The following is a 19,364-nucleotide window of genomic DNA, read 5'->3' as shown; positions in this document are numbered from 1 at the left end:
CTAGAACTTGGGGGACTGTACAACTCAGAGCAGTGAATGCTGGCCAGGCACGCTAGGAACCTAGAACTCCCCAGGCCAGAGTGCAGAATTCTTCTGGGTCCTCCCTTTTCTTCTGGGTAAGTTTTAAGACCTGACAGGGATGTTTGGGGTTTTTCTCTGTCCTTACCAGCCTGCCCAGTCCAGCAAGCTATGTGCCCCAGTGTCCCTAAGGCACCCAACCACTCCTCATTTACTAGGTCCCTTTCTGGCACTCCAAGGCCCTATTTCCCCTGACTCCCACCCACACCCTGCCATCCAAGGAAGGCTAAACTCTTTTCCCACACAAAATGTAGGTACCGACCCCACGTGACTGAAAGATCCTGCCTCAGGTTTATTTGTACAAATAGCACAGGAGGACACCAGCCCCATGCAGACAGCAGCCCAGGGGTCACACCAGTCCTTCTGTCCTCACATTGGCAGACAAAGGTCTCTACTCTGGAGCCTTTGTGGGGGCCTGGGCACCTTTGGGAGCTGGAGCTGGAGCTGGAGCCGCAGCCGCAGCCGCAGCCGGAGCCGGAGCCGGAGCCGGAGCCGGAGCCGGAGCCGCAGCGGCACCTGCAGCCTTTGCCTTGGTTTGAGCCTTGGCCTGGGACTTTGGCCGGCAGAGCCTGAGACCCTTGGCGATGCGGGCACGAGCACGTTTCCCAAGCCTGGGGTGAGCAATGTAGGCAAGTCGACTGAGCTTGCGGCTGCCGCCCGTTGGGATCCTGGGCTTGACCTCCTTGGGCTTTACGAGAGTCTTGATAGCCTCAGCACGTGCACTTACGGCCTTGGCGTTGTTGGCCTGCATCTTCTTCAGGCCCCTCTTGTTGTGCTTCTTGGCAAAACGCATGTTCCTCAGGAACTTGGGGTCCACCTGGAAGACAAAAAATGTACAGGTGGCTGTTAAGTGCAGAATGTAGGGGCCCCCAAGTCACCCATGGTGCCCCTCTCCACAGCAGCACCCACGAGACTATCAGGCGCCAGCCGAGGCCTGCTGGGAGCTGAGACAGCCTCAAGTCAACCTTAAATGCAGAAATATCTGGCCCTTAGAGCCCAATAGAGCTCAGAAAGGAAGAACAAATTCCTACAGCAGGATTTTGGTTGAGTTTTTCCTGAAACCCCCTCACGGACACCCCACCCCCTCACCCTTAAAAGGTGCCAAATACTAAGGTTAGTACAACAGATTCACAGCAAACAAGGCAGAATAAGGACCAACGGAGGGAAGGGAAAGGGGCGGGGAGAGACCAACAGTACAGTGGAGTAGCAAAGTGGAGACGAGACTCAGTTGTGCTCAGACCCTACAGCCTCAGCCTTCTTGGCTAATCCTTAGAACTCCCTAGCACAGGAAGGGAAGCTGCCCCCTCCATGCCTAGTACTGCATCAGATCAAGGTCATATGGGTGGTCAAAGTGGAATGGAAGGCTCACAAGGTACTGGGTACACAGGCAAGACCACCCCTTCCCTTGAAAAGCTCTGAGTGAGCAAGGGAGATGATCAGACAAACTGCTCTCAGGAGGCAGGTTACAACTCGGGCCAGTAAAGGCCAAGTAAAGCTTTATTACAGGTCTGGCACAGCATGAAGTCCAGGCAAAACGAAGGACAGTTAAGCTACATGAAAGACCCTGACCATGCAACTGGAGCCAAACACACACTTTTTTCTGATTCGGCGCACACACTCACCCCCTTAAGAGATTCATATCGTTGTGATCGGGGTTTCTTGATGCCATTTCTGTGCCATTTTCGGGCTGTGGGGAAAAAAGGAATTAGACCAAAAAAGAGATTTCCTCTAATAAGACCACCATCACAGCTGCAAGCCCGGGAGAACCATAATTTCTCCTTACTTGGGATCCATCTAAGAAACCCCTTACCCCTGAATGCAAAGCACTGTGGGTTATCCCAAGCGGATCCCTGGCTTCTAAATCTACAGCCCCATAGGTAATGCTGGCTGAAAGTAAAATCAGCCCCAGGCCCACTGTAGGAATGTGCCTCCTTTCCCTGCTCAGTATCCCTAATCTTTGCCAGGGTCTGGGGCATTAGATGAAGGCTGGGCCAGGGGAACTTACACTGGTTGTGCGTGGTGTGGTTCTTGGACTTGGCCATGTCTGCAACTGGAGGATGAGAGTGGAGATCAGAGCTGGGGGCTCGCGGGGCCGGGCCTACCTCTTCGCCTTGATCTAGAAGAACGTTAGGCCAGAAGCCTGAATAAGGCTTCAGCACAGATGCCTTGCATTTGCGCCCTCCACCAGCCCGGATTCATTCTGCACGACCCAACGCCAGTCTCCCCTTCCCAAACTCAGGTAGTGGTGCCTCGAAACTACCCCCCAGCCGCAAGGCTGCGCTCTCCCCCCAAATCCGAATTCTCCCCCTCCCATCCATCCATTGAGAACCCACGAGCAACGTCCCCGCCCCGCGGCTTCCGCTCCCCACAGCCAGGCAGCCGGTCTCTCCGTCCTCCCTAAGGCCACGCGCCCCGCCGCCGTCCGGGAGTCACGGATGGCTCCGGATACCACGCGGCTAGCACTCACCGGGGCCCGCAGATCCCGAAACGCCTGGGACCGGAAGAGGAAGAGGAACGCCGTGGTGCATCACGGGAAATAGGCTTGTCGCGGCAGGAAGGGACTACTGGAAACGCTTCCCCCAGCGCCGTGAAGATAGGTTCCTAAGCCCGGAGGACACAAGCCAGATGGGAAGGTGGTGCTACGGGCCTGGCCTCGCTCCTTCAGGTTTACCGACCCCTCTCCTTTCTCCTCATATTCCTCCTGACTTGGGTCCCAGGTCTCATTAAAGGTCTTGAAGGCGAAGGGAGTCATTGAGGAATACATGTTAGGCAGTGGGTAACAGGAGATTCGTGTTCCTAAAAAAGTATTTCTGGCTACTGCGCGGAAAATGGACTGTAGCGGGCAGAGGAGGGAGAGCCAGCCGTCAGGAGTCTGGTGCAGGATGGGACAGGATGGTGCCTGGAGCTGAGTGGGGGCACGGGGGATGGATAGGAGTGGGTAAGGAAAGAGGGTAGACTGGGCTTGGGACGCAGAAGATTGGCGAGAGCAAGAAGGCCTGTGTAGCCCCTAAGTTTTTGGCTTGAACAAGTGCGTGAAGATGGTGCTTTTTACAGAAATGGGCAAGATTGGAGGAGGGACAGGGGTCTTGTTGCTTTATTTTGAGGGGGCCAGTGATCCAGATGTTTCTTTTTATTAAGATTTTTTTTGATGTGGACCATTTTTAAGGTCTTTATTGAATTTGTTACAATATCTTTTATGTTTTGGTTATTTGGTCACAAGGCATGGTGGGATCTTAGCTCCCCCCACCAGGTATGGAACCTGCACCCCCCTCCAGCCCCCCACCCCCCCACATGAGAAGGCGAAGTCTTTAACATCAGGGAAGTCTCCAGATGTTTCTTTTTAGATGCATTAAATGTGATATGCCTGTTGTCATCCAAAATAAGTAAATGTTGCCTCCTAATAACTCTATTGCCTTCCCCACCTCTTACCCCTATAGTTCATTTCCACACAGCAGTGGGGCCTGAGGGCACTTTTTTTTTTTTTTTTTGAGGGCACTTTTTAAGATACAAATCAGATCTTGTCACTTAAAGTCTGCAAGGACTTCACCTTGCATTAGAGATAAACTCTTTACCTCCCCTAATCTTGGCAATGCTTTCCTCATCATTCACTTTTCTCCACACCCATGGACTTCTTTCTTTCCTGCCAAGCACAAATACCTGTTCCTGCTTCAGGGCCTTTACACTTGCTATCCCCTCCACCTGTACCACGTTTTCCCTGCTCTTTGGATAGCGTGCTTGCTTGGAGAAGCCTCCCTGGCCTGCCCTAACTAAAACAGAGACCCTCTGCCCCATCTCCCCAGTTACTCTGCGTCCTCTCATCCTGTTTGCTTCCTTCATAGAACTTTCCCACACTCTACGTTTTCTATTTACTTGTATATGTGTTCATTGGTTCAAGCACCAAGAGTTCAGAACTGGTTTGGTCACCTTCATTTTCCCATTGCCTGACACAGCACTTGATGTAGAACAGGAACTTGAGAAACACCTACTGAATGGACGTTCCTTGGCAGGCACGGACTCTCAACCACTGCGCCACCAGGGAAGCCCCTTCTGACCATTTTTGATTGGGTTGTTTTGTTTTGCTTTGTTTGATATTGAGTTGTATGAACTGTGTGTATATTTTGGAAATGAATCCCTTGTTGGCAGGACTGACCGAAGCATTTTGCAGAGAGCTGGGGAGTGAAAGGGGAAGGAGGATGTGGAGGCAGGACACACAGGTGACTCCTTACTGAAGCATTCCTGAGGAGAGGGAGAGAAATCTGTCAGGTGTGAGTTAGGAGAATCAAGAGCAGGCTCAGATGCTCAAGGGGTAACCTAGTGCCAACAAAGAAACAATTGAACACGGGTTCGTGCCCCGGTCCGGGAGGATCCCACATGCCGCGGAGCGGCTGGGCCCGTGAGCCATGGCCACTGGGCCTGCGCGTCCGGAGCCTGTGCTCCGCAATGGGAGAGGCCGCAGCAGTGAGAGGCCCGTGTACCGCAGAAAAAAAAAGAAAAGAAGAAACAATTGAGGCCAGAAAGGTGTCTCTGCAGGAGCAAAGTCCTTGAGGGGTGCTGAGAACAGGTGGAGGAGCTGGTAGGCAGAGGTGGGGACTGTAGGAGGTGGGCGTGGCACGAGGCCCCAGGGTATATGGGAGAGGTGGCGCTGGAAGTTTGGACAAAGAGGAGAAGGCTTTTTGTTCTGGGGTTTTTTTTTTGGCCATGCCACATGGCCTGTGGGATTTTAGTTCCGTGATCAGGGATTGAACCCACACCCTTGGCAGTGAAAGCGCAGAGTCCTAACCACTAGACCACCAGAGAATTCCCAGGGGAGAAAGTTTGACTGCCACACCTTGAGAAAGGGAAGCAAATGTTAGGGGTCGGCAAAAAAGGCCGTGACAGCTTTAAAGGAACCAGGCTGCCCCATTGTGTGGCCTTCCAACTAAGCAGTAGCTCTCACAGATCCTAAAAAGTGAGCAATGACATGTGCTGAGGACTTGGTGTTACCAGGTTGTTTTGACAGTGGCAGAGTAAGCAACGAGCAGAGAGCCATAGTCCGACAGGGAGGCAGATCCAGAGATGATGGCCATGCAGTACTGTTGGAGCTGCTATAGGGATAGGCCCAGGGTGAAATCCCAGCTGTCAGGCAAGGGAGGAGGCAGTGACAAGAATGAGGAGCTTTGGCTGTGACCTGAGGGGACCATTTGGGGGGCTAAAGGGAACCATGATCTGGAGCCATTGGCCTGCCATGCTTTTCATTTTTTTCTTCTTTTAATGAATTAATTTGTTTATTTATTTATTTTTGGCTGTGTTGGGTCTTCGTTGCTGCGCACGGGCTTTCCCTAGTTGTGGCGAGCAGGGGCTACTCCGTTTCAGTGTGCGGGCTTCTCAGGACTTCTCATTGCGGTGGCTTCTCTTGTTGCGGAGCACGGGTTCTAGGCATGCAGGCTTCAGTAGTTGTGGCTCGTGGGCTCTAGAGCACAGGCTCAGCAGTTGTGGTGCACGGGCTTAGTTGCCCCATGGCATGTGGGATCTTACTGGACCAGGGCTTGAACCCATGTCCCCTGCATTGGCAGGTGGATTCTTAACCACTGAGGCACCAGGGAAAGATGGTAGGGCCAGCCATATGTATAAGGAGATAGTTTTCCTACTTTCCTTCCTTTCTTTCTCTCTCCTTCTGTCCTTTCTCCCTTCCTTTCTTCCTTCCTCCCTCTTTCTTCCTCCCTTCCTTCCTTTCTTCCTCTATTTCTCTCTTTCTTTCTTCCCTCCCTCTCCTCTCTCCTCCTCCTTTTCACTCTCTCTTGCTCCTCTCCCAATCTCTCTCTCTTTTTCTCTTCATCAATGTGTAAAGAGCTTATACAAGCTCTTCTGTAACTTGATTTTATTCATTCAGTAGTAACTCATGGACATCTTTCCCTTTTCATAAAAATCTTTTGTAATCCTATTTTATTTTACACATTTAAAAATCTTATTCTGAGGAGATGTCAGTAAACATCACCAGATGTCAAAGGAGTTTCTAACACAAAAAAGGTAAAGAACTTAGCCCTTCCTCCAGGGCTTCCTCCAGCCCTTCCTCCTCACCCTCTGTGTGTCAGCAGTTCTTGCCCCATCTCTGTCTGTGCAGAGGCCTGGGTCCACTTGCTGACCTCTGTGGCATAGCCTTGGGCAGAACTACTACCTGGACTCAGCAGAACGTCTATCACCAAGGCCCCTTGTAAATGCCTTGGGCATAAGACACAGAGAGATGTGAGGCCTCGGTGACCAGACGGACCTTAGACTTGGCGGGGCTGGATGTGATCTGCCTGAGCCATGTGGCCTGCAGTGGTATTGTCTTGTCCAGGCCTTGTCTAGAGCTACAGCCCAACTCACAGCTCGAGTAGGATCCACTGGGGCTTACTCATTGAAATTATAGGGTCAGAGATATCTGGGGTGATTTTTTCTGTGCCTGGCACAGTGCCAAGTACATGTGGGGACCTGATAAATGTTTGAGGAATTAAATGTACGTACTTCACCAATCCAGGCAGATGGCAGAATCAGGAGGCAAGAGGTCAGTCGGCCTGGAGCGATTTCACAGAGACAAAAGTCAGCTTTTCTACTTGGTCCAGATCTCTGCTCTCTAAGCCTCAGTTCTGAGTGTAACCTGCAGATGAAAATAGTAATTGTCTTGTGGGGTTAAACCGGATAATTCTTTTTAAATCGAAGTATAATTGATTTACAATCTTGCATTAATTTCTCATGTACAGCAAAGTGATTCATGTATATATATTCTTTTTCATATTCTTCATATGGTTAATTACAGGAAATTGAATATAGTTCCCTGTGCTATATAGTAGAACCCTGTTGTTTATCTATTTTATATATAGTAGTTTGTATCTGCTAATCCCAAACTCCTAATTTATCCCTCCCCCACCCTTTCCCTTTGGTAACCATAAGTTTGCTTTCTGTGTCTGTGAGTCTGTTTCTGTTTCATAAATAAGCTCATTTGTGTCATATTTTAGATTTCACATATAAGTGATATCATAGGTGATTTCTCTTTATGACTTGCTTCACTTAGGATGATAATCTCTAGGTCCATCTATATTGCTACAAATTGCATTATTTCATTCGTTTTATGGCTGAGTAGTATTCCACTGTGTGTATTCCATATATATGCTCACGCACAGACACACACATGCACGCGCACGCACACACACACACACACACACACACACACACACCACATCTTCTTCATCCATTCATCTGTCAATGGACATTTAGGTTGCTTCCATGTCTTAGCTATTGTAAATAGTGCTGCTATGAACACTGGGGTGCATGTATCTTTTTGAATTAGAGTTTTCTCCAGATATATGCCCAGGAGTAGGATTGCTGGGTCATATGGTAACTATATTTTTCGTTTTTTAAGGAACCTCCCTACTGTTTTCCATAGTGGCTGCACCAATTTACATTCCCGCCAACAGTGCAGAAGTGTTCATTTTTCTCCACATCCTTTCCCGCATGTATTATTTGTAGACTTTTTGGTGATGGCCATTCTGACCAGTGTGAGGTGATACCTCATGGTTTTGATTTGCATTTCTCTAATAATTGGCAATGTTGAGCATCTTTTCATGTGCCTGTTGGCATCTGTATGTCGTTTTTGGAGAAATGTCTATTTAGGTCTTCTGCCCTTTTTTTTTTTTTGCGGTACACGGGCCTCTCACTGTTGTGGCGTCTCCTGTTGCGGAGCACAGACTCTGGACGCGCAGGCTCAGCGGCAATGGCTCACGGGCCCAGCTGCTCTGCGGCATGTGGGATCTTCCCAGACCGGGGCACGAACCCGTGTCCCCTGCATCGGCAGGCGGACTCTCAACCACTGCGCCACCAGGGAAACCCCTTCTGACCATTTTTGACTGGGTTGCTTTGTTTTGCTTTGTTTGATATTGAGTTGTATGAACTGTGTGTATATTTTGGAAATGAATCCCTTGTCAGTTGCATTGTTTGCAAATATTTTCTCCCAATCCGTAGGTTGTCTTTTCATTTTGTTTATGGTTTCCTTTGCTGTGCAAAAGTTTATGTTTGATTAGGTCCCATTTGTTTACTTTTGCTTTTATTTCTATTGCCTTGGGAGACCGACCTAATAAAACATTGCTGCAATTTACGTCAGAGAATATTTTGCCTATGTTCCTTTCTAGGAGTTTTATAGTATCATGTTTTACATTTAAGTCTTTAAGCCATTTGGAGTTTATTTTTGTGTATAGTATGAGGGTGTGTTCTAACTTCATTCATTTACATGGGGTGTCCCACTTTCCCACCACCACTTGCTGAAGAGACTGTCTTTTCTCCATCGCATATTCTTGCCTCCTTTGTTGAAGATTAATTGATCATAGGTGTATGGGTTTATTTCTGGGCACTCTATTTGTTCCATTGATCCATATATCTGTTTTTGTGCTGATACCACTCTGTTTTGATTACTGTAGCTTTGTAGTATTGTCTGAGGTCTGGAAGGGTTTTACCTTCAGCTTTGTTCTCTTTCCTCAGGATTGCTTTGGCAATTCTCAGTGTTGTATGATTCCATGTACATTTTAGGATTATTTGTTCTTGTTCTGTGGAAAATGGCATGGGAAATATGATAGGGATCACATTAAATCTGTAGATTGCTTTGGGTAGTGTGGCTGCTTTAACAATATTAATTTCTCCAATCCAAGAGCATGGGATATCTCTCCATTTCTTTGAATCGTCTTCAATTTCCTTTATCAGGTAAACTGGATAATTTGAGTAAAGCACTGAATACTGTGCTGGGTATATATTAGGTGTTCAATCATTGTTCGTCCCAGCCATGCTGTTCCCCACAACGGCTCTGGGGAGGCAGAAATGGCTTAGGGGAAATGTCAGTATCAAGTGAATGCTAAAAATGAGCACAGGGGGCTTCCCTGGTGGCGCAGTGGTTGGGAGTCCACCTGCCGATGCAGGGGACACGGGTTTGTGCCCTGGTCTGGGAGGATCCCACATGCCGCGGAGCAGCTGGGCCCATGGGCCATGGCCGCTGGGCCTGTGCGTCCGGAGCCTGTGCTCCGCGTCGGGAGAGGCCACGGCAGTGAGAGGCCCGTGTACCACAAAAAAAATAAAATGAGCACAGGATCCAAAGAAGGGCCAGGATGGAAGGACATGACAGTCCTTAGGGGTGCTGGGGTCCCCTCAGTCCTGAAGTTCCAGAGGACAGGGACTACCAGTGTGCCCAGATAGGAGCAACCAGAGTGGCTTATCAGAAGCAGGATGTTTTACCTGTGGGAGAGAAGACTGGGGGTCAGAGAGGAGGCCCCTAAGCACTGGGTTAAGCTTTGGATCTGCTTAGAAATTCCTGTGAGAGGCCACTTGGTTCTTGTGGCCCCAGAGGGCAGAGCTATGATTGAGGGAGGCAAATACCATGGGCAAGGGTCATTTTTGCAGTCAGATTTTCTTCCAAACCATGGGCTGCTCCCAGAGGTAGTAAGCTCTCAGATACGAGGAATTCCTGGGGATGGAGGTTGAAATATGGGATGGAGGGTTGGAAAATACAACTCTCAAGTTCACTTTCCTCCAAAAGTCTGGGATTCGTAGCTCCTGGGAGAACGAAAGGTGGTGGGCAGCTTGCAATGCCAGGGTGGGGTCCAGGATCTGTCGGGAAGAGAGAAGACAGGTCCCGCAGAGGCTTGGGGGTACAGCGCATTCCTCCAGTCACTGGGGATACCTTCATAGCCCCAGGCCACTGATTTTCCCTCTGGGGGGCTCCTGGCCTAGAAGTAATGTGTCTCCACTGGGGAATGTGAGCTTGTCTTCCACATGGGGGCAGCACAGGACCGCAGATGGAGTGGGGCCACCGCAGGCCACCTGAAGCTTCCCTCCTTTGGGAAGAAGTCCTTTGAGCCTCCCAGACCTCTCACACCCCTGCTTCTGGCATCCATTCCCCAACCCCCCACAAGCCCCTGTCTGCCCATTCTTGACAGGTTCTCTGGGTAGGTTGTCTCCCCTGGCTTCAAGCTCCTGGTAGTGGTGGTATAGGGTGTCTTTCCCCAGAGAGGGAACAGGGCAGAGAAAGTGGAGCCTGTGGGTATCCCTGGGCACAGCCCCTGCTGGTCCACATCAGAGTTACTAGAGGCTGTGTCTGTTGGGGGTTAAAGGAACGGGTTGTTTTTTTTTTAATTAATTAATTTAATTTGGTTTCTTTTTGGCTGTGTTGGGTCTTCATTGCTGCACACAGGCTTTCTCCAGTTGCGGCAAGCGGGGGCTACTCTGCCTTGTGGTGTGCGGGCTTCTCATTGCGGTGGCTTCTCTTGTTGCAGAGCATGGACTTTAGAGTGCAGGCTCAGTAGTTGTGGTACACGGGCTCTAGAGCGCAGGCTCAATAGTTGTGGCACACGGGCTTAGTTGTTCCGCGGCATGTGGGATCTTCCCGGACAAGGGATCGAACCCATGTCCCCTGCATTGGCAGGTGGATTCTTAACCACTGCGCCACCAGGGAAGCCCAAGGAACGGGTTTTGACATCAGACTGACTCGGATTCAAATTCCTTCCTCCTTCCCTCCCTCTCTCCCTTCCTCCCTCCCTCCCTGCATCAGGTCTTAGCTGCTGCACGTGGGATCTTCATTGAGGTACGTGGGATCTTTTGTTGTGGTGCACGGGCTCTTCATTGCGGCGCTGCGCTTCTCTCTAGTTGTGGCATGCGGGTTTTTCTTTCTAGTTGTGGCACGTGGGCTCCAGGGCGCATGGGCTCTGTAGTTTGTGGCACGCGGGGTCTCTTGTTGAGGTGCACAGGCTCAGTACTTGTGGTTCACGGGCTTAGTTGCCCTGTGGCATGTGGGATCTTAGTTCCCTGACCAGGGATCGAACCCGCATCCCCTGTGTTGGAAGGCGGATTCTTTACCACTGGACCACCAGGGAAGTCCCTCGGGTTCAAATTCTGACCACTGCTCACCAGTGGAGTGACTTCATCTCTCTGAGCCTCAGTCTCTTCGCTTGTGGCAGTGGAGGGAGTGCCGAGCAGGCAGGAAGCCTCCTGGGGCCTGGCTGAGCATTCCCGAGATCACACAGCAGCATTGGGAGCTGGCAGGGTTCCCATCACCCTATTTCACAGATGGGGAGATGGAGTCCTCGGGCATGACTTGCTAGAGGTCCCACAGCCAAATGGAGAGTTACTGTGGTCCAGATGCCCCCCAGGACCAGAGGAGCATGGGATGGTGTGTGCCCAGTGAGGTCATGGAGGAAGCCCTGTGACACTGACCGGTGACCTGGAAGAAGCCCTGGCCTCTATGGCCAACAGATGCTCAGAGTGGGGGAGGGTCCGTTGTGCTGGCTCTGCCTCCACTCAGACTCACTGGGCCCTCCCAGAACACGCCTAGAAAGGAGGGGGTTTTGGTGTTGGTGGCAGTGTCCCTGGGAGGAGGGTAGGCTCCTGCCAGTTTTGGGTGGGGCTGGGGTCTGTGAGCCTCAGGCAGGCAGGGACTGGCCAGGCTTGAAGGAGGGGGCGCTCAGCAGTACAGAGGACTGACCTGCCAGGAAGGGAGGGATGGAGTAGGTGGGCAGGAGAGGGGGCTGGACAGAGCAGGACTGCACCTCTAAGGGGCTCCCCCAGCTCTCACCCCTGCTTCCAAGGTGAAAAAAGAGCATGTGAAAAAGAACAATGAAGCTGAGGATTGGGAGGCACCCCCTCTCTTCCCCCCAGCAGCCTCCAGTAGAGCCAGCAGTGTCACTGCCATGGCAACCGCAGCCCCTCCAGCTTCCCTTTCTCCTTTAGCCCCATCCTGCTTGGATGCCCCTATGGCCTGTGTGTGCCTTCCTAGCCCAGGGAAAGAGAGGCTGGGGGTAGGGGAGGGCTCCTTTCTCAGCCCCCGTTATGGCCCAGGGGCTGGATCCCAGGACCACCCCTGCCTCAGGATCAGGTGGAAGATGCTTTAAGTGTGGGAGAGGGAAGGGTGTAGTAGCTTTTGCAATAATTATTCTGAATGAACAAGGTGGCTATCACCTCCCTCAGGTTTCAAGCCCCCAACTCTCAAAGTCCCTATTCTCTCCCAGGACACAGAGGCTGCGACCCAGGAGCCCCTGGCAGAGTTGAGAAAACCAGCATTGGGGCAGGGGCCTTGAAGATCATCTGGTTCCCGTCTCCAAGCCTATAGGTGGGGAAGCTGAGGTCTGGAGAGGAGCAGGGACTTGCCCAAAGCACACAGAGAGTATGTGGCAAAGTCAGGCAGGGAACCAGGGTGGTCAGACCAGGGGGATTTGGGGCAGGCAGTGAGGGCCAGGAGGGCTGTGTCCCACAGTGGGGGGCCAGGTCTGGGGAAGGCTCTGGGCCTGCCCTTGCCTGCTCCTCATTTAGTGCTTCAGTAAACCCCCTCCCAGCCTCAGTGCATAATGGACTGAGTGAGAGGGAGGAGGCCTGGCCCTGTTTAGGGAGGAACAAGGGACACCAAAAAGAGCAGAAAGGAGCTGGGGATCTGAAGAGGGGCACAGTCAGGAGAGCTAGGGACCCTAAAGGTCCCATTGAGTGCCCCTCAGCGAGAAGGGCTTGTGGTCCTAGACAACAGGCTTTGGCCCAAGCACCGCTCTTTCTAAGCTGTGGGTGCCTGGGCAAATCACTCAGATTCCCAGTGTCTCACTCTCACTCACCTCACTCTCCTGCTGCCCCTGCCCCATGTAAAATGGGGTCAGCCACACAGGCTGGGGGGAGATTCTCCGTGATGGAGCAAACAAACAGAAAGGATGATTCCTGGCTCCACTTAGGAGATCGGTGGATGGGCCCTGTGAGGCTCTGAGCTCGAAACCCTTATGTCTGCTGGGCCAGGGCTACTGCCACGGTCACCTGGAGCATCTATTATGTGCAGAGCCTGAGGGGCTGGGACAGGAGGAATCTGTGGGCACAGGACCCCAAGATGTAGAACAGAGAGGGGTCCATCTAGGCAGGAGCCTCTGGGGTTTGGAAGAGGGACTCTGCAGCCTTCCTGGGAGAGGAGGGATGCTGCTGGGGCTCAAACGCAGGTCGTGTAAGGTCAGGGAGAGGTGGGAGGGGCTGAGTGGGCACAAGCGGGCATTTGCTCCCTATGACTCCCTGGCACCGGACCCCAGCTGATCAGGGCCTCCCTGAGCTGTCACTGCACCCCCAAAGCCCCAGAGGCCTGGCCCACAGTGGGTTTCCTCACCTTCCAGCACACAGTCCTAAATCCAGGGCCTGGGCAGAAAAGGGGCATCCTGCTAGGGCCAGGAGCCAGGAGCTGTGCATCAGCTGTTGCCAGTGCTCGCCACACCCGCAGAGTGGCTTCTCTTGTTAATCCCATGTTGCTGATGAGGAAACAGAGGCCCAGAAAGGTAAAGTGTCTTGCCCAGGGTCACCCAGCTCTTTCTCCTCTGTCAAGGCCACTCCTGGAAGCTCTTCTGGGCTTGGATGCTGCCTGAGACGCACACTGATGACAGCTTGGGAAAAGGAGGGCCACGGCCTAGTTGAGAAGCGCGCGTCTGCGAGAGTGTGCTGTGGCATCCACAGCAGGTGGGAACCCCGTACAGCATTGCCAGTCCTTCCTTTCTGTGTCCCCCCACACCTGTTCATTAGTTGGTCGTCACATTCTCAGGCCTCACGGTCTGTCCACTGGTAAAGGTTGGAGGGCATGACCTAGATGCTGCCTTGACACTTAGCAGCTGGGTGACCTTGAGCAAACACTCTGTCCTCCTGTGGCTCTGTGACCTCCCTTTGAGATGGGGATGAGGGCACCACCTACTACACTAGGGGTTGTGGGGAGGCTCCAGGGACCCTTTCGTGCCAAGTGCTTACGGGGCCTGGCCCACGGTCTCTGTTCCTCTTTTTTGTTTTTGTTTTGTTTTGCCACACCACGCGGCACGTGGGATCCTAGTTCCCCAACCAGGGATTGAAGGCGCACCCCCTGCAGTGGGAGCGTGGAGTCTTAACCACTGGACCGCCAGGGAAGTCCCTCTCTGTCCCATTTGATAGCCCCTCTGGGACAAGGCTTGAATCAGCCAGAAGGCCAGGTAAGTGATAAAGGGGTCCCTCCGTGACCCCCAAATTCCCCTGGAAACACGTAGGCTGCCCACCCCCAAGGCACCCCACCTAGAGCGGGATGGGAGAGTAGGGATGGCTCCCCCTGACGCCCTCTTCACCCACGGGGATGACGGAGATGGGGCCAGGAGAGGGCGGGCTGAGGACAGCTGCTGAGTGGTGGCAGTGAAAGGCATGTGGGGGACCCCGGCCACCCCTAACAACCGGGTCCCAGCACGGGGAGCCTGCAGGTGAGAGACCCAGGGTCCACACTCTGTCTCAGAGCTGGCCCGCCTGCCTGGCACGAGCCCTCCAAGCACTGGTTTTAATCTATCTTTTTTTGCAAGCAGCTCCTGGAGGTGCGGGGGCGGTTTCCCCTTGACTCCAGTCTCTAGGAGGATGCGGCTTGGCTAAAAATAACTCGAATTACTGTGCTCCCGCCGGGAGGCCAGAGGAGGGGCTTGGGGGGGGGCGGGAGCCCGGAGGGAATGTTGCAGCAGCAGTGGGGAGGGGGTTCCCTGAAAGGAGCTGGAGAAACGCGGGTATTGGCAGGTGGGAAGGGGTGCAGGACATTCAAGGGAACGGCCCTTTCTCACCCACTTCTCTCCAGGGAGGCCAGTGCTTCTGGAGCAGAGCTGGGGGTGAAGGCTGGCCCTGATCCCTGACCCCACACCATGGAGGGGGCCAGCCTTGCTGGGTGGTAGCAGTGGGCTCCTTCTAGCAGGAAGTCTGTGTTTGGAGGAGACCGCCCCCCTTCAGCTCAGCCCTGTTGAATGCAAGCAGTGACAGCAGGGGGCGCAAATCTGGGCTTCTGGTCCCCAACTCTCCTTCCCTGCGGCCTGACACTGAGCCCCAAATCCTCATCCAAAAACGGTGCGACTGCAAAATTAAGCACCTGACTCCTGGGCACTCCAAGGCCTCCTCTCCCAGCCCCACCTGCTCCTTCTGTCTGGAGAGGCAGCATTAGGCTCCCTGTCACACCCTTGGTATAGGGCTGAGAGAGCCCATCGTGTGACCACCCCTCAGAGCAGGGTGGAGGCTGTGTCAGGGTCCGGGAGGCCCTAAGCCAGGCAGGATCTGGGGTCCTCCGCACAAAGCGGGGCTGGTCAAGGAGGGTGGGGACTCCAGGTGCCCATGGGATGGGGGAGGTAATGGTAGGGCCCAGACAGGAGGCTGGGGACAGGCTGCATGATGGGCTGCTGGCCCTGGTGGCCTTCTGGTGGTGCCCTCTCTGCCATCCCCAGCTTCACACCACAGGGCTGAGACAGTGCAAGAAGGAGCACAAGAGGCTCAGTGACAGGGCATGGATCATGTGGTGGAGAGGGGACAGCATGGCTGCCCATTGCACACACACAGACCCCGCAGAGGCAGTGGGAAATGCGCTGGAGGGGGGCCAATCAGCCCTGCAGCAGGGAATGGGCTGGGACATACAGGTCCCTGGGTAGGGGCCCTCCATGCGCCATGCCTCAGCTTCCTCATCCTTAGGGGTGGCCATGGGATGCCTTGGAAAGCGCCTTAGATGGAGAGCAGAAGAAGCCGAAGCAGGAGTAGGGAAAAGGGCAACGGCAACGAAGTCAGCTACCCCTGCCCGCCACTGAGCACTCATGGGGCTCCCTGTGAGGGCGGTCCTAAGATTACCCCCACTTTACACATGAGGAAACTGAGGCTCAGAAAGAAGAATTGACTCACCCAAGGTTGTAGAGCTTGTGCAAGATGAACTGGGCCTTTGAACCCAGGACCATCCGACTACACAGTCTGTTTCTCCATTTCATCTTGAACATGGAGCCAGATGTACTTATGAGGTTGACTCAAGGTGAGGTGCACGGGTATTCATCCAGATATGAGATACACAGAGTCGCTTCAGCTGGACCCCTACCCAGACCTACCCATCCCCTGCCCCTCCAGGGTTGGCTCAGGTCACAGGGAGCCTCGTTCTGGGGCACCAGTGTGCCTGGGAAGTACCTGTGTGTGCAGGAGGGTCGGGGAGAAGAGGGAGTGTGTACTCTGCCGGGATGGGAACAAGACAGGTGATAACAATAATGATAATAAAATCCCCCCAAAATAATGATGTTTTTAGCAGCACTGTTCCTGAGGAGAAACTAAGAGCAACACAAACATCCAGTAAGAGGAGAACTGAGAAATCAACCACAGCTCCCACAGCAGCAGGGGTGAGTCCTAAACCACAAATTGCAAGAAACTACGTTCAGTTCAAAGCCATTTTTATAAAGTCCCCCACCAGAGTAAAACTACACAATACTGTTTTAGGCATTCATATGTGGATGGTAAAGCTCTTACAAAAGAGCAGAAGTGATAAACCAAGATTCTTGGTACACTGGGGGAGGCAGGAGTTGGGTAGGGGTGGCACACACAGGGAGATTCCACCAATGAACGTCTGTTACTGGCCCACGGGGTGCCAGGCGCTATTTGTGGTGCTGGGGGCGGGGCATGCGGGTACAAGCAAGACAGACGTGAACCCCGGGCCTCATGGCCCTTACAGTCTCACGAGACACACTTCCTTCCTGTTCTTGTGCTGTGGAATAGGTCACCAGTGTCCATTATGTTATTATGTATTGTCACAGATATTCCTTTACATTAATCAAATACTGTATTTAAAGAGATAAATAAGGAATAAACACAAATGTAATTGACCTCCCCCTTAAAAAAATCCCCCCCAAGTTGGTGAGCTCTGGAGGCTGAACTCCTCTCCCTGCCTCCTCTCATTGATACTCCATCACATTGATCCAGGAGTCCTAACCCCTGGGCCCCATCCCCCCTCCAATCTCCAGTCGCAGCTGAATGTCCCACAAGGTTATTCCCTCAGGCAAAGGTAAAAATGGCTTGGAGTGCAAGATTGGTAGACAGGGCAGGGTACTCAACCTCTGGGAGAGCCAGAGCCAGCTGGGGAGATAAAATGCAATGGAGGGAGGTGCAGAGCCTGGGAAAGGTCCCTCCTCCTTCTGGCCCAGGGCTCTTGCACAACATTAGTAGAGGTGGAGGGTGCAGTAGGTGGGAAGTAACAGGTCTGCTCTGTCTCAAGCTCTTCATCTTCACCTGGGGGGCTCCGTCTGCCATCCGTCTGTCCATCCATCCAGCCAACTATACACCATATAATGGATATAGGTGACCTACCATACAACACAAGACCAGGAACAAAATGTGCCTTGTGAGACTGTAAGCTGCATGAGGCCTGGGGTTCATGTCTGTCTGGCTTGTGCCTACATCCCTGCCCCCCATCCCAGCTCCCCTGCACAGCCCTCCTGGGGCAGGGCCAGTCTAGCCACCCTCACCCGATGGCCTGGTACATGGTAGATACTTGCTGAGGGGTACCCGGCCTCACTGTCACTGCTTTCAGCAAAAGCAGAAAAGGATGCACCTCCAGGCCCTCACATGTGCTGTTCCCTCTGCCTGGAACAGTGCACCCTCCAACCTGGCTCAGCCTAAAGGTCATCACCTCTGGGAGGCCTTCCAGGACCACCCCAGCCAGGCCAAGCCCCTCTCTCCACACCTCCCCCAACATCACAGTCTGTATCATGGTCATGCTTTGTCTAGGTCCATCTCTCCTTCTGAGTGGGGGGACTCCAAGGTCAGGCCCAGGTCTCCCAGCATCCCCTGGGCTGGGCCAGGGCCCACAGGAGGGCTCTCAGCTTCATCTTCTCGGCCATTCTTACACCTGAATACAGTCTGGCATTTTTTCCCTGGAGGAGCCAGGCCCAAGGGGGAGGCCAGCCACTTCATCAACCCCCGCACCTCTTGGACTCCACTTTCTAGGTCTTTGCCCCTCCCCCAGCAGTCCACCCATCTTCCACCCTGAGGGCTACCGGGGCTCCACACATCCATCTCTTCTCTTCTAGAGCTGCCCTCGGCAGGAGAGAGAGTGGTGGGAAGTGTTCAGGGCTGGGAAAATGGGGCTACAGGAAGATCCCTGGGGCAACCCACCCCCGCAGCTCTCTATGTCCACAGCCTGTGAGGGATGCAGGGTGGGGGATGGGAGAGATGGCAGTGGATGGTCATCAGTCCAAATCCAGGTCACTCCCAGCCTGCTCAGCAGCTGTCGATAATTAGGGGCCAGCAGGACGTGGGCAGGTGGGTGGCAGGAGACCTAATTGTCTGACTTTTCAGGTAATTAACGGGAGGCTGTCTGGTCTGTCCCCGCGGGGCCCAGCATCCGCCACCCCATCCCCTGGGCAGCCCCAGCCGCCTAATGAGGCCAATTATTGAGTGGTGCCCGGGCCCTCATTAGTCACCTGGAAGGGTCATGTGGGAATGGCACCGAGGGCGGGGCTCAGCCAGCCATGGTGGAGGCTGGGAGCCCCCAGCGATCGGGATGCAGGATGTGCTGCCTGTAGGTCTCTGCAGCTGCACACTGAAGGTAGCCCACCCACACTTGGGACCTCACTTCTTGCCTCTGCTGTCAGGGCAGCAGCTTTAGGTCAAATCCTCTCCCTGCCATTTCCCAGCTGTGTGGCCGTGGGAGTGTCACTCCCCCTCTCCTACCCTCTGTTTCCTGAATCAGAGATGATGGATGTAAAATGCCTGGGGCACAGTGGGTTCCCAGTGCACAGGTGCTCACCTTCTCCCCCCGGGGCCAACTCCTTTCCTTCACTCTTGAGGAAATGTTGGCCCAGAGTGGGTAGGGCCTAAGGTCACCCGTGTGTCCAAAGCCCACTCTGCAGGGCCTGGGCACCAGGGAGGGCAGCAGGGATGCTGAGGGATGGCCCTCTGAGATTCGCCCAAGGGACCTCAACAGCAAGGCAGGGGAGTCCTGGGAGGAGTCATAGAGGCGATCTGGCCAAGGAGAGGGGGCATCCAAGAGCAGCTGGACTTTCCAGACACCTGAGCAGAGTGGCGATGGGGAAGCAGGAAATCTCCAGGAAATGCGGGGCTTTGGAGATCATGATGGAGCCGGAGGCCCTCCACTCCCTGAATGCTCCAGGACACTCAGGAAAAGCCCACAGGCATGTGACGGTGCCACAGCCTGCTGTCCAAGGCAGGGATCCATTCTTTCTTGGTTGGTCCACACCAATCTTGGCCCAGGAGATCACTGTGCCTTCAGATGTTGAGTGTTTTTGGCTTCTGTGGCTTCTTTGTTTTAAGAATTCTGTGACCTAATTCCATGCTGACAAATTCCGTGCTGTTCTGGCTCCTATAATCGTCAGCTAATGCTACTTTTGGTCCTCCTGCCAGCCCAGAATCTTGGTCAAGGGTTTCCAAACTGTGTCCCCCAGGAGCCCTAGGGTGGGAGCAGAAGGGGGGGCTACTGACCCTCCAGTTGGAACAGCTGGACTTTGGTCTTTTTTTTTTTTTTCTTGTTTGCGGTA

General features: G+C 53.4%; 1 protein-coding gene and 1 long non-coding RNA gene across 11 annotated transcripts in view; one reads left to right on the top strand and one right to left on the bottom strand.

Moving 5' to 3' along the window:
* Positions 1-346: 346 nt before the first annotated feature.
* RPL29 (ribosomal protein L29) lies at positions 347-2,630 on the bottom strand. Of its 3 annotated transcripts, none has more exons than XM_032648281.1 (4): positions 2,546-2,630; positions 2,084-2,194; positions 1,701-1,765; positions 347-895 (listed from the first exon to the last, which is right to left on the bottom strand). In XM_032648281.1, exons 1-4 carry the CDS (start codon positions 2,604-2,606, stop codon positions 470-472), a joined length of 663 nt encoding a protein of 220 aa, XP_032504172.1. In that variant the 5' UTR covers positions 2,607-2,630; the 3' UTR covers positions 347-469. The 3 variants fall into 3 exon arrangements, with proteins under 3 accessions (XP_032504172.1, XP_032504174.1, XP_032504175.1); XM_032648283.1 differs by having other exon boundaries at positions 2,412-2,566; XM_032648284.1 differs by lacking the exon at positions 2,546-2,630 and adding an exon at positions 2,412-2,487 and having other exon boundaries at positions 2,084-2,128.
* LOC116761885 overlaps positions 2,626-19,364 on the top strand; it is a 74,654-nt gene continuing 57,915 nt past the window's right edge. For 2 of the 8 annotated variants that reach the window (XR_004352155.1, XR_004352153.1), the window contains exons 1-6: positions 2,626-2,743; positions 10,625-10,657; positions 12,078-12,178; positions 13,412-13,542; positions 13,904-14,039; positions 16,124-16,214. This is a non-coding gene — a long non-coding RNA (uncharacterized LOC116761885). Of the gene's footprint in view, positions 2,744-5,530; positions 6,085-10,624; positions 10,658-12,077; positions 12,179-13,411; positions 13,543-13,903; positions 14,040-16,123; positions 16,215-19,364 lie in introns of those variants that run through there. The other 6 variants (XR_004352154.1, XR_004352156.1, XR_004352158.1 and 3 more) reach the window with 6 other exon arrangements.

Source organism: Phocoena sinus, chromosome 11 (genome assembly GCF_008692025.1).
Source record: "Phocoena sinus isolate mPhoSin1 chromosome 11, mPhoSin1.pri, whole genome shotgun sequence".
Taxonomy (NCBI): Eukaryota; Metazoa; Chordata; class Mammalia; order Artiodactyla; family Phocoenidae; genus Phocoena; species Phocoena sinus.
Note: the sequence above shows the minus strand (reverse complement) of the source record. Positions and strands in the feature narration are given on the sequence as shown.

Bases quoted from the DNA above. Each gene is read 5' to 3' on its own strand.
- RPL29 (XM_032648281.1), bottom strand. From the start codon at position 2,606: ATGCACCACGGCGTTCCTCTTCCTCTTCCGGTCCCAGGCGTTTCGGGA. The intron at 2,195-2,545 runs GTGAGTGCTAGC...ACGTTCTTCTAG, and splicing joins TTCGGGATCTGCGGGCCCCG to ATCAAGGCGAAGAGGTAGGC. The intron at 1,766-2,083 runs GTAAGTTCCCCT...TTTTCCCCACAG, and splicing joins CCACACCACGCACAACCAGT to CCCGAAAATGGCACAGAAAT.